At 57.2% G+C, this 13,543-nt stretch overlaps 6 protein-coding genes across 6 annotated transcripts; 3 read left to right on the top strand and 3 right to left on the bottom strand.

Annotated features, from left to right (window-relative positions):
* Positions 1-703: 703 nt before the first annotated feature.
* Positions 704-1,756, top strand: vps66 (putative lysophosphatidic acid:oleoyl-CoA acyltransferase; the record flags this gene model as incomplete). The annotated part of the gene is made up of 2 exons (XM_032032748.1): positions 704-734; positions 801-1,756. 2 exons carry the CDS (start codon positions 704-706, stop codon positions 1,754-1,756), a joined length of 987 nt encoding a protein of 328 aa, XP_031893014.1.
* Positions 1,757-2,281: 525 nt separating this feature from the next.
* On the bottom strand, positions 2,282-4,153 carry CGGC5_v005162 (putative dihydroxy-acid dehydratase; the record flags this gene model as incomplete). Its single annotated transcript, XM_032032759.1, has 2 exons — positions 2,282-4,013; positions 4,077-4,153. 2 exons carry the CDS (start codon positions 4,151-4,153, stop codon positions 2,282-2,284), a joined length of 1,809 nt encoding a protein of 602 aa, XP_031893013.1.
* Positions 4,154-5,028: 875 nt separating this feature from the next.
* clpP (ATP-dependent Clp protease proteolytic subunit) lies at positions 5,029-6,012 on the bottom strand (the record flags this gene model as incomplete). The annotated part of the gene is made up of 5 exons (XM_032032771.1): positions 5,029-5,465; positions 5,513-5,654; positions 5,710-5,735; positions 5,787-5,805; positions 5,860-6,012. The coding sequence occupies 5 exons, from the start codon at positions 6,010-6,012 to the stop codon at positions 5,029-5,031; spliced, it is 777 nt and encodes a 258-aa protein (XP_031893395.1).
* Positions 6,013-6,316: 304 nt separating this feature from the next.
* CGGC5_v005164 (uncharacterized protein) lies at positions 6,317-8,071 on the top strand (the record flags this gene model as incomplete). The annotated part of the gene is made up of 2 exons (XM_032032782.1): positions 6,317-6,683; positions 6,741-8,071. The coding sequence occupies 2 exons, from the start codon at positions 6,317-6,319 to the stop codon at positions 8,069-8,071; spliced, it is 1,698 nt and encodes a 565-aa protein (XP_031893396.1).
* A 255-nt stretch (positions 8,072-8,326) lies between these two features.
* CGGC5_v005165 (uncharacterized protein) lies at positions 8,327-10,696 on the bottom strand (the record flags this gene model as incomplete). Its single annotated transcript, XM_032032793.1, has 1 exon — positions 8,327-10,696. One exon carries the CDS (start codon positions 10,694-10,696, stop codon positions 8,327-8,329), a length of 2,370 nt encoding a protein of 789 aa, XP_031893393.1.
* Positions 10,697-12,256: 1,560 nt separating this feature from the next.
* Positions 12,257-13,231, top strand: CGGC5_v005166 (Heterokaryon incompatibility protein 6, OR allele; the record flags this gene model as incomplete). Its single annotated transcript, XM_032032804.1, has 3 exons — positions 12,257-12,684; positions 12,752-13,070; positions 13,160-13,231. 3 exons carry the CDS (start codon positions 12,257-12,259, stop codon positions 13,229-13,231), a joined length of 819 nt encoding a protein of 272 aa, XP_031893394.1.
* Between the last annotated feature and the right edge of the window lie 312 nt (positions 13,232-13,543).

Here is a 13,543-nt window from a genome sequence, read left to right on the forward strand (position 1 = left end):
TACCTTGCTCACGTGCCTTACCTAAGCTACTTAATCCCAGCCCTCCAGGAACACCTCTCCATTACCGCCGCTTAGGTAAGGGACGCCGGTGCCACCCGCTGACTGAAGCTATCTGTTCCTGCCTAAGGCCGACGCCCGTCCCGACTCAAAAGTCAGGCCAGAATTTCTACCGTCACAAAGCGGGACACCAGTCCAGATACGGAAAGCGGTCGCCAGAGCGGTCAGACCAGCAGCAGCTTTCTTGCGCCGCCAACCGCCCAGCGCAGACAAGGTCGCAGTGTGGCCTTTTCACATGTCACGAAGACCAGCCTGTCGCACCATGACGTTGGAAAGCTCATTCGCCAGCTCCCGCCAGAGATTTGTGTCTTGACGCCCCCCCGCCGACGACGAGGAATCTGCTCGATCATACAGGACACGAAGGCTGCCGTGCAGAGGCACGCGTATCACTGCTGTTGTTCTGTCGACGCCGTTTTCTGCCCATCCTCTCTCGCAAGGCTATCCTTCATTGCTAGCCATCAATCCCGATATTGACGAAGCTCGACTCGGACCGCGACTCCCCCTCCCTCGGCAGCGCATCCCTTCACGAATCGCATTGCAACGGAGCCACATGCCGCCGTGATCTACACCCCGAACCTCCCGCTTCCGGCCTCCTGCTCCGACTTACACGATCCTCGACCACATATCCCAAACCACAAACGCAGCCATGGAGAAGTTCAGCCAGTTCCGCGATAAAGGTTAGCACCACTACACATCATCACGACTGTTTTCGAATCGCCGTCGCTAACACGCACCCACACCAGGCTCCGGCATCTCGCCCTTCATCCCGGTCAAGACGCCGCTCTCCGCGCTCTCCTCCGTCTTCCACGCCTTCCTCTTCCTCATCCGCCTCCCCTTCTTCATCACCTACGTCGCGACCTACTTCCTCGTCCTCCACCACTTGCCCTTCCTGCCCGTCGCCGCCCGCAAGATCCTCCTCTGGGGCATGATGGGCATCCCGGGCATCTGGTGGGTCGACCTCCAGCTCGACGGCGTCCGCCGCGGCACCCTCGCCGAGCAGCCCCCGCAGCGCTTCCCCCACCCGGGCTCCGTCATCGCCGCAAACTTCACCTCCCCCATCGACGCAATCTACCTCGCCGCCATCTTCGACCCCATCTTCACCGTCTCCTACCCCAACACCCGCTCCGTCGAACGCATCTCCCTCCTCCGCGCCGTCCTCTACGCCCTCTCACCCGTCCGCTTCGGCCCCCGCCAGGGCGCAAAGCTCACCGACCTCGCCGCCCTCCTCGAGCGCTACCCCGACCGCGTCGTTGCCGTCTTCCCCGAGGCCACCACCACAAACGGCAAGGGCGTCCTCCCCTTCACCCCGTCCCTCCTGGCCGCAAAGCCCGACGTCCACATCTTCCCCGTCAGCATCCGCTACACCCCCGCCGACGTCACCACCCCCGTTCCCGGCCGCTGGTTCAAGTTCCTTTGGGATCTTCTTTCTCGCCCGACCACCTGCATCCGCGTCCGCGTCGCCGAGAGCATCCTCAACTCCTCCGCCGCCCAGACCAACGGCGTGTCATCCTCCCACGACACCGGCTCCTCCGCGCAGCGACGTATGGGCGGCGAGCCTACGGGGCTTTCCGCCGAGGAGCAGCGTGTTCTCGACAAGGTTGCCGAGGCGCTGGCCAGGCTGTGCCGGAACAAACGTGTGGGCCTGACGTTGAGAGACAAGGCCGCCTTCGTCGAAGCATGGAGCGGAAGGAAAAAGTGAAATCCCTCCGTCACCGCAGTAAACCCAACCACAACACACAAAAAAGGATGAGCAGGAAAGGCGGCCAGCAGTGATTTAATGACAACTTGTTCGGGTATTTGCATAGCTAGGAGCCGGGGCTGCCTTGAACGCGCCATGTTTCGAAACCAACAACGCACTGGAGGGGGAAGAGATGAAGAAAAGCAGGTCATGAGCGGGCGCCCCGTCTTCTTACAGACGCGCGCCGCTGTGTAATGTCTACGTTTGTACGTTTTTTTGTTGGCGAGCTTCCATATACCACGATTCCAATTCTTATTTTTGAGCGCGCGGAAGTTTGCTCTACACCCCACACCATATACACACTTCAGTGATGTACAACCACCAGAGACGAACCGTAAACAAAACTCCGATTTTGGACTACCTTTTCCGAAGCCGTACAAGTAAGATGGTATAACAAAGCGTAAATCTCTAGTGGTGGAAGACCGCCCCATTTGCTCCCCCCTGAACCAGACCCGTTCACTTCCCCCCTCTCTCTCTTCTTCTTCTTTACTGCAACTTGCCGTCCGTAACGCAGCCCGAGGACGCATCGCTCACGAGCAAAGAGTACTTCTTCAGCGTGCCCTTGCTGTACTTCAGCGGCGGCGCCTTCCACTCGGCCCGTCTCCTCGCCATCTCCTCCTCGGACACATTCGTGTCGATCACGCGCGACTCCGCATCAATCGTAATCACATCCCCGTCCTGCACCAGCCCAATCGGCCCGCCCTCCATGGCCTCCGGCACAATGTGCCCGATCAGGAAGCCGTGCGAGCCGCCGGAGAAGCGGCCGTCCGTCAGCAGCGCGACGTCCTTGCCCAGCCCGGCGCCCATGATGGCGGAACTGGGCTTCAGCATCTCCGGCATGCCGGGGCCGCCCTTGGGGCCCTCGTAGCGGATGATCACGACCGTCTTCTCGCCCTTCTTGATCTCGTTGCGCTCCAGCGAGGCGATGAAGTCGTCCTCGTCGTCGAACACGCGCGCCTTGCCCTCGAAGCGCAGGCCCTCCTTGCCCGTGATCTTGCCGACGGAGCCGCCGGGTGCGAGCTGCCCGCGCAGGATCTGGATGTGGCCCGTGGGCTTGATCGGGTTGCTGAAGGGCCGGATGATCTGCTGGCTGTCCGGGAAGCCCTTGACGTTCTCGACGTTCTCCTTCATCGTCTTGCCGGTGACGGTGATGCCGGAGCCGTCGATCAGGCCCTCCTTGAGGAGGAACTGGAGCAGGCCCGGGGTGCCGCCGATGTCGTGCATGTCGGCCATGACGTACTTGCCCGAGGGCTTGAGGTCGGCGAGGAAGGGGGTGCGGTCGGAGACGGCCTGGAAGTCGTCGACAGTAAGCTTGATGCCGACGGAGTCAGCAATAGCAAGCAGATGCAGGACGGCGTTGGTGCTGCCACCGAGAATGTTGACGACGACCATGGCGTTCTCGAAGGCCTGGCGGGTCATGATGTCGCGGGGGCGGATGTCCTCCTTCAGGATGTTGCGGACGGCGGCGCCGATGGTCTCGCACTCGGCCTTCTTGGCGGGGTGCTCGGCGGGGCTGCTCGACGAGCCGGGCATGGTGAGGCCGAGGGTCTCGATGGCGGTGGCCATGGTGTTTGCGGTGTACATGCCGCCGCAGGCGCCGCTGCCGGGGCACGCGTTGCGGATGATGTCGAAGCGCTGCTCCTCTGTGATCTCGCCGGTGATGTACTGGCCGTAGGCCTGGAAGGCGGAGACGATGTCGATGGACTCGCCCGCCTTGCTGCATCCGGGCTGGATGGTGCCGCCGTAGACCATGATGGAGGGGCGGTTGACGCGGCCCATGGCGATGGCGACGCCGGGCATGTTCTTGTCGCAGCCGGGGAGGGAGATGTTGCCGTCGTACCACTGGCCGTTCATGACCGTCTCGATGGAGTCGGCGATGATCTCGCGCGACTGCAGCGAGTAGCGCATGCCCTTGGTGCCCATGGAGATGCCGTCCGAGACGCCGATGGTGTTGAACTGATAGGGGATCAGGCCGGCCTTGCGGACGGAGTCGCGGACGAGGTTGGACAGGTCGAGCAGGTGCATGTTGCAGGGGTTGCCCTCATACCAGACGGAGGAGATTCCGACCTGGGCCTTGTTCATGTCGTCCTCCGTCAGGCCCGTGGCGTAGAGCATGGCCTGGGAGGCGCCCTGGGACTTGGGCTGGGTGATTGTCGCCGAGACCTTGTTCAGCTTGCTGTCGTCGGCGCGACGGGCGGCGGTGGACGAGAGGAGACGGCTGGTCCGGGGGGAGTCATTGTTAGCGATTGGGTCTTGTTACAGGGTCAATTGGGTAGCATACGCATGGCTTCTCGCGAAGGAATACCTCGTCGCAGCTCTGAGAGCTGTCGACTGGCGGGCGATGCACCGGGAGAGCATTGCGTCGAAAAGGGACCGCCGGCCCAATATTCAAGCGAATGCGGAGGAGGAGGGGCGGAGAGGGGGAAGAAAAGAGTTGTAAGTCGTGTCGATTGAAGTAAGTCAAGCCTCAATTCATTGCCCGTCCTCTCGACTCGGGATCTTTTTATGGTGGTGTGAGGGTGAGGAGGTGAGTCACGTAAAAGCTGGTGCGGTGTAGAGAAAGACCTGAGATCACAGGGACAGTCACAGGGACACGGCGCACACACGAAGTTGAAGATAGTTTGACCTAGGTCCATACCCGTAGGCCATGTCCCACCCCCCAGGAAATTTGGGGCGATGTCGGCTGCGTAAAATTTCTGGAGCTCCCCGCCGGCGCACTCCCCGCATTGAAATAGGAAATTGCTGATTGGCTGGCTGAGGTGGACGCGGTGAGGCCCACGCCGAGGGGCCGGTGTAGGAGCTAAGGCGGTGGCCTGTCAAGGTGAGGACGGTGAGCAAGATGAGCGAGAGAGACAAGCATCAGCCAGCCCTGGAGGGTTAATCGCCGGTTCAACCAAATGTTTTCCCTTACACTTTTCGCATATTCACTCACAATAACTCAATCATGTCAAGACCACACCTGCCGTGCAATTCTCTCACATCCAACTCTAGCTTCCATGTCTTGTTTCCGCTAAAGCCCGCTACGCTTCCGGTTCCGGACCAGACCCTCTTTTTGGGCCGAATCCAAGTCCGCGATGTGGGTAATGGCTACCCGGCAACGCGCATACGGCCTCCATAATCCTCATAATCCGATCCCGTAATCGTTTCGTCGGGTGGGTATCCAGAGCATGACGTCTGTTTCAGAGCGTTCTCACAGACAGCGTGACGGCTCATTCAAAGTGTGCTTCGCGGCTCTATGGCTTCGTCTTCTGCTCCTCCGCCGACCCCTCCTCCTTCTTGTCCTTCTCCTCCCTGCGCGTCAGGATCTCGTCAATCACGCCAATCTCCTTGGCCTCCTCGGCGGTCAGGTACTTGTCGCGCTCCATCATGTCATTGACCTCCTCCAGGTTGAACTTTTCGTGCCCAAAGGACTGGTTGATGTGACGCCTCATGATCTCGTTGATCTGTCTGCGGATGCGCTGAATCTGGTTCGCGTAGATGAGGATGTCTGACGCCTGGCCCTGGGTGCCGCCGAGGGGCTGGTGGATCATGACGGAGCTGTGAGGGAGTGCGTAACGCTTGCCAGCCTCGCCTCCCGTCAGGAGCAGCGCAGCCATGGAAGACGCGGCGCCTAGGCATACTGTCGAGACAGGCGACTTGATGTATGTCATTGTATCGTAGATTGCAAGTCCTAAGTCCGTCAGCCTTGTTCTCCCCGCCGGGGCTCGGCCATCTAACCTGACGAGACCGATCCTCCAGGCGAGTTGATGTACATCGTGATGGCCTTGTCTGGGCTATCGGATTCGAGCCACAGTAGCTGGGCAACTATTGATGCGGACACCGTGTCGTCGATCGCGCCATTAAGGCACACAATTCGTTCCTGTCCGCCGTCAGTCGTCGCTCGCCTCGGAGATTGCGGAATCGCTGGATCGTACCTGTAGAAGCTTGGAGAAGATGTCGTCTGCCTACTCCGTCAGCGCCGAACTTCAATCGCGGGTGTTGCAGTACTGACATGTCCTCCAGCCGTTGGACTACTCGATTAGCCATCTCCCCAAATCCAACCATCAAGACCATGTGTTACGAACCGAGACCTCGGTGATGTACGGCAGGGGAATGTTTCCGGCCGGTGGCGAGCTTCCCATCATCGGGGGAACAGGAAAGTTGGTGAATGCCCTCGCATGTCGTCGCAGGGGCGCTGCGGCCCGCAGAGACCGAAAGAGGGTGCGCTGGCAGTTCATGTCGGCGCAAAGAGGTTTGCTGCACAACTGAAAAGCAGGTGTTGAAGCTGAAGGAATGGAATGCGATGCGGCTGGCAGCGGCAAGTGGAGGTGACGTTTGTGCGCGCCCAGCGGTGCAGGCGGCGCGGCAGAAGCTTGCTGCTGACCCCCCTGCGGGGAACCCCCGAGCTCCGAGCTTCAACGCGCCTCTCGCCTAAAAAATGTCCCGAAGCGTGTAAAGCCGCTCGATTCCCCAAATCTTGAGACGTCATTGTCGCAATCGAGCAACGCAGCATCACCCTGCGCCCGATTCCGACGGTTCACGATGGCTTCCCGCCCAGTAGGGACAGGCGTCGCCATGAACCGTCGCCTCCTCTCCGCCCTCGGCAGTCGTCGAACTATCGCGAACTTCTCCCCCAAAGATCTGGAGCGAATCGCAACGAAGAGGAACGAATTGGCTGCCGACTTCGATCGCGGCCTGGGGGAAGATGGTGAAGGCAACAAGATCAGGCTTGACGCCGAGGAGAAAACGATCAGCACATCGGTTGGCGAGCTGCCCATGTCACCCCTCATGGATCCAGACTTCGTAGAGACTACCAAGAGGTGGAGGCATCACAAGGGGAGGGCGAATAAAGGCGAAGTCAAGGACCTGAAGGAGAGAGCGAGGAGGAAACTTGAGGAAAATGCATATGGTCTGTTGTGCCCAGCTGGTTTGAATTCTGGTCACGAAGCTAACGAGGTTTTCCCAGCTCATGCCTTGGCATCTCCCGTCCGAATATGTCAGGTCTTTAGAAAACGTCTCCCCTCCTACTTCCACCAAAAGTTCAAGGCCGTTCAGAACTTGGAAACCGGCAAGTTTTGGGCAATCCCGGGGGACATTGAATCAGCGGCACCAGAGAATGATACAGCAGAGCAAGAGCCGGGTGCTGGCGAAGGAGCGCAAGAGCAGAAACCCATGATGGGGTCGCCTTCGGGCTACGTTATGGCCAGGAAACGGGTAATCTACAACATGTTGCAAAAGCCGGGTTCGAGCCCATATTCTGGAACCTCCAAGGCTGTCTTCGCCAGGCGGGCGAACTTGAAAACCGAAAGGAACCAGATCGTATGGCGCCAAGACATGGACAACTTCGTGCTGGAGAATCTGAGGCGTCAAGCGGTCAACACCATCTTGTATTATTTGCGGCTGTCGGAAGACGCTGACCGTGGGTATCTGAGGCCATGCAGCTTCCGGGACGTACACGAAATGCAGAAGCGTGGGTGTCTGCTGTGGATGCCGCCAAACGGAGACGGCCCGGAGCCGTTGGAGCAATTCGCTACTTTTGACGTCCCGGACGTCAAGTGGGAGAAGAAGCTGGCCGTCCATGACCTCAACCAACTGCTGGGACCCGAACACATGGCGACTTTAAGGCAGTATTCCTTGTTTAAGGACAACTCGCTGATCCTGTTGGGCAAGCGACGGTCAATAGCTCTGCAGCTTGTGCTCTGGAAGCTACAGGGATATTTGGCAGAATTCCCTCAAGATTTCTGGGAAACTCCTTCGAAGACACGGCTGCCCAAAGAGGCTGGTCCAGCAACAGCAAAGAACGACGGGCTAATGAAGAAAAGCCAAGATGGCAAGGGTTTCTCGCGAAGAGATGCGCCGGGAGGGAAGCCATCAGCAGGAGACCACTCCGAAGGACGAGGAAAGAGACCGCAAGCTGAAAGGGGTCATCTCAGAAGAGGCCCGTTGGATGGGAACGCCCCAAGACGCGGCATGTGTACACGAAGCACGGATTCCGCGGCAGAGACTAAAGAGAGCCAGCCCTCGAAGGAGAAATCGAAGAAAGGCTCGAGAAACAAAGCCGCCGTGTATAAAAAGGACAAAGCCAAAGGGCGCGATCCCACAGAGGACGAACCGAAGAAAGTCTCAAAAAGAAACCCCAAGGGTGTCGATTTATCTAAACTGGACGAAGCTGATAGGGAAGCGATAAACGCAATTCTCGAAAAGAAACACCAGCGAGCACGGGAAGCTACGGAGGAATTAGCTACACACAAGAGGCTGCACAGAGATATTGAGAGGGGCAGGTGGTCCGATGAATGAGCATATTCAAGTTGGGGATGACAAGAAGTTCACAACACGCACGAATACATTTGGCCTGGCCGCCCAACATTCCCATCTCACCTCTCTAAGCATCTCTGCGTCATTTTGGGAAGACACGAACTTAGTCAGGGGAGGCTATGTTCTTTGGTGTGCTTTGAGGATAGAGCCCACTGCTTCCACGGCCACATGCGAGCTGGAGATTGTTTCGAGACTAACTTGAAGGAAAGGTAAGCGTGATCACAGGTCTGCGGATGTCTACGAAAAGCTTCCCACGACAGTAACATTGCGCGCATCCGACCCAAGACGCAGCGTAACCTCCTCTCCCTTAAACTCCGTCGCCGCACCACCAACCGTAACATTCTTCAGCTGACGACCCTCCGGCACCCTCATCTTGACTCTCACCTCCGTCGGGGGCGCCTTATCAAAGCCCAAAGTCGTTGTGACAGTACCCGCCTTCTCGTCCAGCTGCATGTCAAGATCGACGAGTCCCCATTTCGTCGGGGCCCTCTGCACCGCGACTTTGCCCTCACTGAGCCACTTCCTCGGCACGCCCCGTCCAACCAACAAGGCGTCGTCGTCCGGGTGGTCCAGCAGCAGCGCAGCTCGCAGCAAGATGGGGATAGTGAACTCGGAGGGCTGGCAGTACGTGCTCGAACCGCCCCCGGTGCCGGCGACCTCAGCGGCTAGCCACAAGCCGCGGTTGTGCACGTGGTATCGGTGGGTGTACAGGAACAGCACGAACTCGTCGATGCGGTCCTGGAGCAGGAGGCTCAACGCGTACCCATACGAGATGAAGCCCAGAATGTCGCGCGTATCGGACTTCAAGGGCGTCACGTTCGCCACCACACCCAGACTCGTGATACCGTACGCCCGCATCGAGTCAATCACCATGTCCGTCTGGTTCGACGAAAGAACAGACGCCTGCAGCAGCTCAGAGTACACACGGTGAGGCCACCACTGCGACGACGCGTCCCCCTTCTCCGCCAGATCCTCCAGCACATGCGTCGTCTCGTTCGGGAGCACAGGAACATACGGCGGGGTGAAGTTGCGCTGAACGAACCTATCAAGAGTCACCGCCGTCTGGTTGACCAGCTTATCCGCGCGCTCGTTCCAGTCCTTGGCCTGCTCCGCGAACGCCTCAATCTTGCTCAGGTCTCTCAACCCGCGCGCGGCAAAGGCAGCATTATTCCAGTACGGCTTCTCAAACCGCCACGCGTCGCTCCGCAGCGCCGCGTCGGATTCGCTCCAGCCGGAGATGAGGCCGTAATACGGATCCGTCGACGGCAGCTTCAGGTTCTCGTCCTGCCGCGTCGTGAGCATGCCCACCCACGCGAGGATCTTGGCCTTGTACTTGTCCACAAAGGCCGCATCGCCGGTGTACTGCACGTAGCGCGCGATCAGGGACATCGACAGGCCGAACTGCGGCACCGCGGGCCCGCGCATCTTGATCGCGCCGTCGTCGTAGACGTACCAGTCCATGTAGTTCTCGAGCACGGCTTTGGCCTGGTCAAAACGGCCCCACGCGAGGTTCGCCGTGAGCGAGCTGGTCAGGATGTCCTGGAACCCGTCATACTCCGAGCCGCCGTAGTCCCGCTCGAAGGCGCCGTAGCGCGGGGACACGCCGCCGCCGCGGTTGACGAGCTCCGCTGCGAAGGCGTGCTTGCCCATGTCTGCCCAGGTTTCGTCGGGCAGCGTGAGTGAGAGGCCATCCTTGACGTAGGAGGTCCAGTAGTCTGTGAAGCGGATGAGCGCCGGGTAGAAGTCGTTGGCGGTTGGGTGTGCCTTCAGGGGCAGGAATTGCTTGTAGTCTAGAGCGAACTTGTGGGCGCGGACGACGCCGCCCTTGATGTACGTCATGGAGAACCACACGTGGACGATCTCCGGGTCGGGCGAGTCGACGTCGGCGAAGGCGGTGATGTCGACCCAGTCCGTCGCGTCGTTGAGCCCGCGGTATATCTTGCGGCACGCGGGCATCCAGCCGCTGAGGAGCCCGTCAAAGCTGTAATTTGAGTGCGTGCCATCCGCTGCCTCGAGCAGGTCATTCCACGGGGCGTAGTTCTTCGTCGTGGACTGCCAGTCCAGCGCCATGGTGTCGTTCGCCTGGACGTTGCCGAGGTACGTATCCCACGGCAGGAAGGACAGGTCGATGACGTCGCGGACATGCGTCTCGACAGGCTCGCCGTCCTTGAGGAGGCGCTCCGCCAGGACGTCGTTCTGCTTGAGATTCACGTCGTTGGCGGGGTCGAGACCAAAGTACGCGTCAACAGTCCTGTTGAGCGAGACGGCCTCGTCGCTTGAGGCCTCGACGTATCGCTTGATCTCGCGGCGTGTTCCGGAAGCTGAGACCAGAACGAGAGGGCCGTCGAACCGCGTGAGATCTTCGTAGGCCGTCCATGTCTCGCTGTTATAAGTGAAGGTGTCGATGGCGGTGAGGCCGTCGGCCGTCTTCTCCTGGCGCGGGTTCAGATGGTCCAGGGTGGGCGCGCTGAAAGGCTCAAAAGAGTCATGTCTGGCTAGTTGCGGCACTTCATGGTAAGGCTTGGGGTGCTTGACGTCGCCTCTGCCAGCCAGAGCTGTGATGATGAATGAAGAAAAAACGAGTGACTTTAAGGAGTGTCGAGGCATGTTTGGTACCTGTGCCTGTCAGGACTTGTAGAGGACCGAAGTGTCGATGGTCCCTAGGAAACACCGTTTTGCCAAGGGACTCATTGCTTCATGTAATTTTTGAGGCCTTTTATTGTGAGATGAAGGGGCGACGATAGTTCGTTGGTGTCTGGCCATGTGCGAGTTGGACAGGGGTGTACCTGAGTTGAGTCATTACACTAAAGAAGGTTAATTGATTGTTTGTAATTGGGCGGGAAAGCTTTGTTCACTTTTCTCCGGTAATGAAGGTACCAAGACCCTACAATCAATGAAGTTGAAGGGCGAGTGAATGAATTCGGTAGGGTGGTATCGGCTTCGGCATCCGGGGCGACCAAGAAGCTCTCGCGCGCGCTTGGCCCTCCGCGCCGGTTTCCAAAGCTGCGCTTTACGACGACCTCGCTTGAGAACTCTCTTTGGGGACTAATTAACAAATTCAGTATTCGGTTATCTCGGCAAACGTCTTAACTTGCAGTGAAATTGAGACTAACCCTGAAAAACAGACAAGCCGTGTCCAGTTATCCGGTTGTTCCGACCGGATGGGAAACCAGTAGAAACACATGCATTTTAGATAGGCATGCTGTGCTTTCAAGCAATTGGCGGCCTACAAAAGAACCATGAGAGGCTAAATTCGTGGCGACTGTCCCATCAACTGCTGCTGGAGTGCAGCACAGCAGGTGCGGTGTTAGCCCTCGACACCTTCTCCCAGCGAATAAAATTTTGCGGTTGAGCTGAATTGGAGAAAGCGAGGGTTTTTCGACGATCCTCTGTAGCGCAGTCCACGAACAGTCAGTCTATGGGATAATCAACTGTATAGACTTGCGAGTTCTTATCGCAGCAGTCTTTCAGAACTGGGCCTTATTAACCCCTTTCATCAAGTTGAATGTCCATCATTTGTGCAAACTGCCCAAGTTGAGAGAAAAGTGTCCTTTCCTCATATCTGAAGGACCAAGCGGTTGCTTTCTCAAAGAATACGTCGTCGGAGAGAACGCAAGGCAGCTTGAGATACAACGTACTCTCAAATTGCCACGAGACAGTAAGCCACTTTGTCTCGAAGAGAGACTTCAGCACAAGATATCAGAAATGAGACAAATTTGTCATCAGAAAGAATGATAATGTCAAAGTTACGAGACGTAAGCTTTTAGCTATTGGTCCGGACTTGGTACACTGGTATCCTGTGAATGGATCTCATTGTGGTATTTGCCACCTTCGTGGATGAGACGATTGGGAAATTTCCAAGGTCTCAAAGCTTCAAAACAACCTGATCAAAGAGCCATCATAAGAATCTGGTAAATCTGCAAGATTCTCCACTGCATGTCGCTTATTGACTTTTGTGATTTCTAATTGGCCTTGTTGGTTCTGTTGGTCTTGTTGGACCCCTGGGAATCTTATTACCCCGCTTGACCTCAATGTCTGACTCCTACTTCATACTTGGCAACCATCTTCAACATGAGATGGCACGCACCCACCTGTCACCAGCCGGACGTACATATCGCAGAGGATGGCTTCCCAATTTGCAGACGATGCGGCAATTCAGCAAAAGAGATGCGACACCCTCGCGAGGATATGGGTACTTCCCTGCAAGCGCTGCCTCCCGACGAACCAGAGGGGCATCTCGGTCTTTGGTGGCCACCGTCGGTGCCATATTCTTCTAATGATCCTCCAATCGAAGTCGAAAACAACACAAAGAATGGCACGGATGGACTCACGCTGTCTGAAGTCAAGTCTGGCATCCAAGACCACAAAGCATCAGCAAAACCCTCTCGGTCCTCAAAAAGCCTTGAAAACGATCAAATTTACGAGAGGGCCTTGACGCCAAGTGAGTTCCGACTTGCATGTCTTTCTGCAATACCTAGCAAATCCGACACCACGTACCCAATCCATCTGTCATTCGATATTTTCGAGGACGATCATCGTCCCGATTATGACGCGGTTTCATATGCCTGGGGCGGGGAAGCCAATAATCGGGACCAGTAAGTTTCCCCGAGTAACCCCAAGTCTCGATAATATGTCCATCAGCTGACCCGTTTGAACTCATAGTAACTCAGTTATTTACATCGGCGACTACTGGGACATTCTACATGCCACCCGGAACTGCTGGGCTGTTCTTCGATACCTTCGCCCATGGAAGGGCACGAGGTTTATCTGGCTAGACTTCGTTTGCATCAACCAGCGAGACACAGAGGAGAAGGTGCAGCAAATCCGCAAAATGGGTCAGATTTACTCGCAGTGCAGCCAGGTCTTCTTATGGCTTGGAGAAGATGCCGTGGGCCACGATCAAGCTGCGTTACCATCTCGCCGTCCTCTCGAAGACCTCGAAGATATCCATACAATCCTCTCGCGAAATTACTTCACCAGGGTATGGGTAATTCAAGAACTGGTTTTGTCACGCCGAATCAGTATGCCTTATGTCGACACTGTTTATGAGGCTTCCCCGCAGAGCCTCAGACACATGGAGCAAACGCTGGCGGCGTCCCCGGCTCCATGGCTCAAGATTGCAACGCAAGGATCATCACATAATTTGTCTTGGAGCGAAGTCATGAGCTTGACTTCAAAGTCAAAATCGTCAGATATTCGCGATGGCCTATACGGTATCCTCGGGTTGTGGCCATCGGGCGACCATCTGCCCCTCCCAAGTTACGCAATCTCCTACCAACATATGATAATAGGCTTGGCTGCGTGGAGCCTGACCTACGAGCACAATCTTGACATTCTCTATGCTGCAAGGGGTGTTTCTCTTGCAGAGCTTGATGATGCGTCGCCGTCATGGGCACCACCTGTGCAGAATTACGACGTTTGGCAACGAATGGTCGAAGGCTCTGCCTTAAATAA

This window comes from Colletotrichum fructicola, assembly GCF_000319635.2.
Source record: "Colletotrichum fructicola Nara gc5 chromosome Unknown KSG_Nara_v1_contig03, whole genome shotgun sequence".
In the NCBI taxonomy this organism is placed as follows: Eukaryota; Fungi; Ascomycota; class Sordariomycetes; order Glomerellales; family Glomerellaceae; genus Colletotrichum; species Colletotrichum fructicola.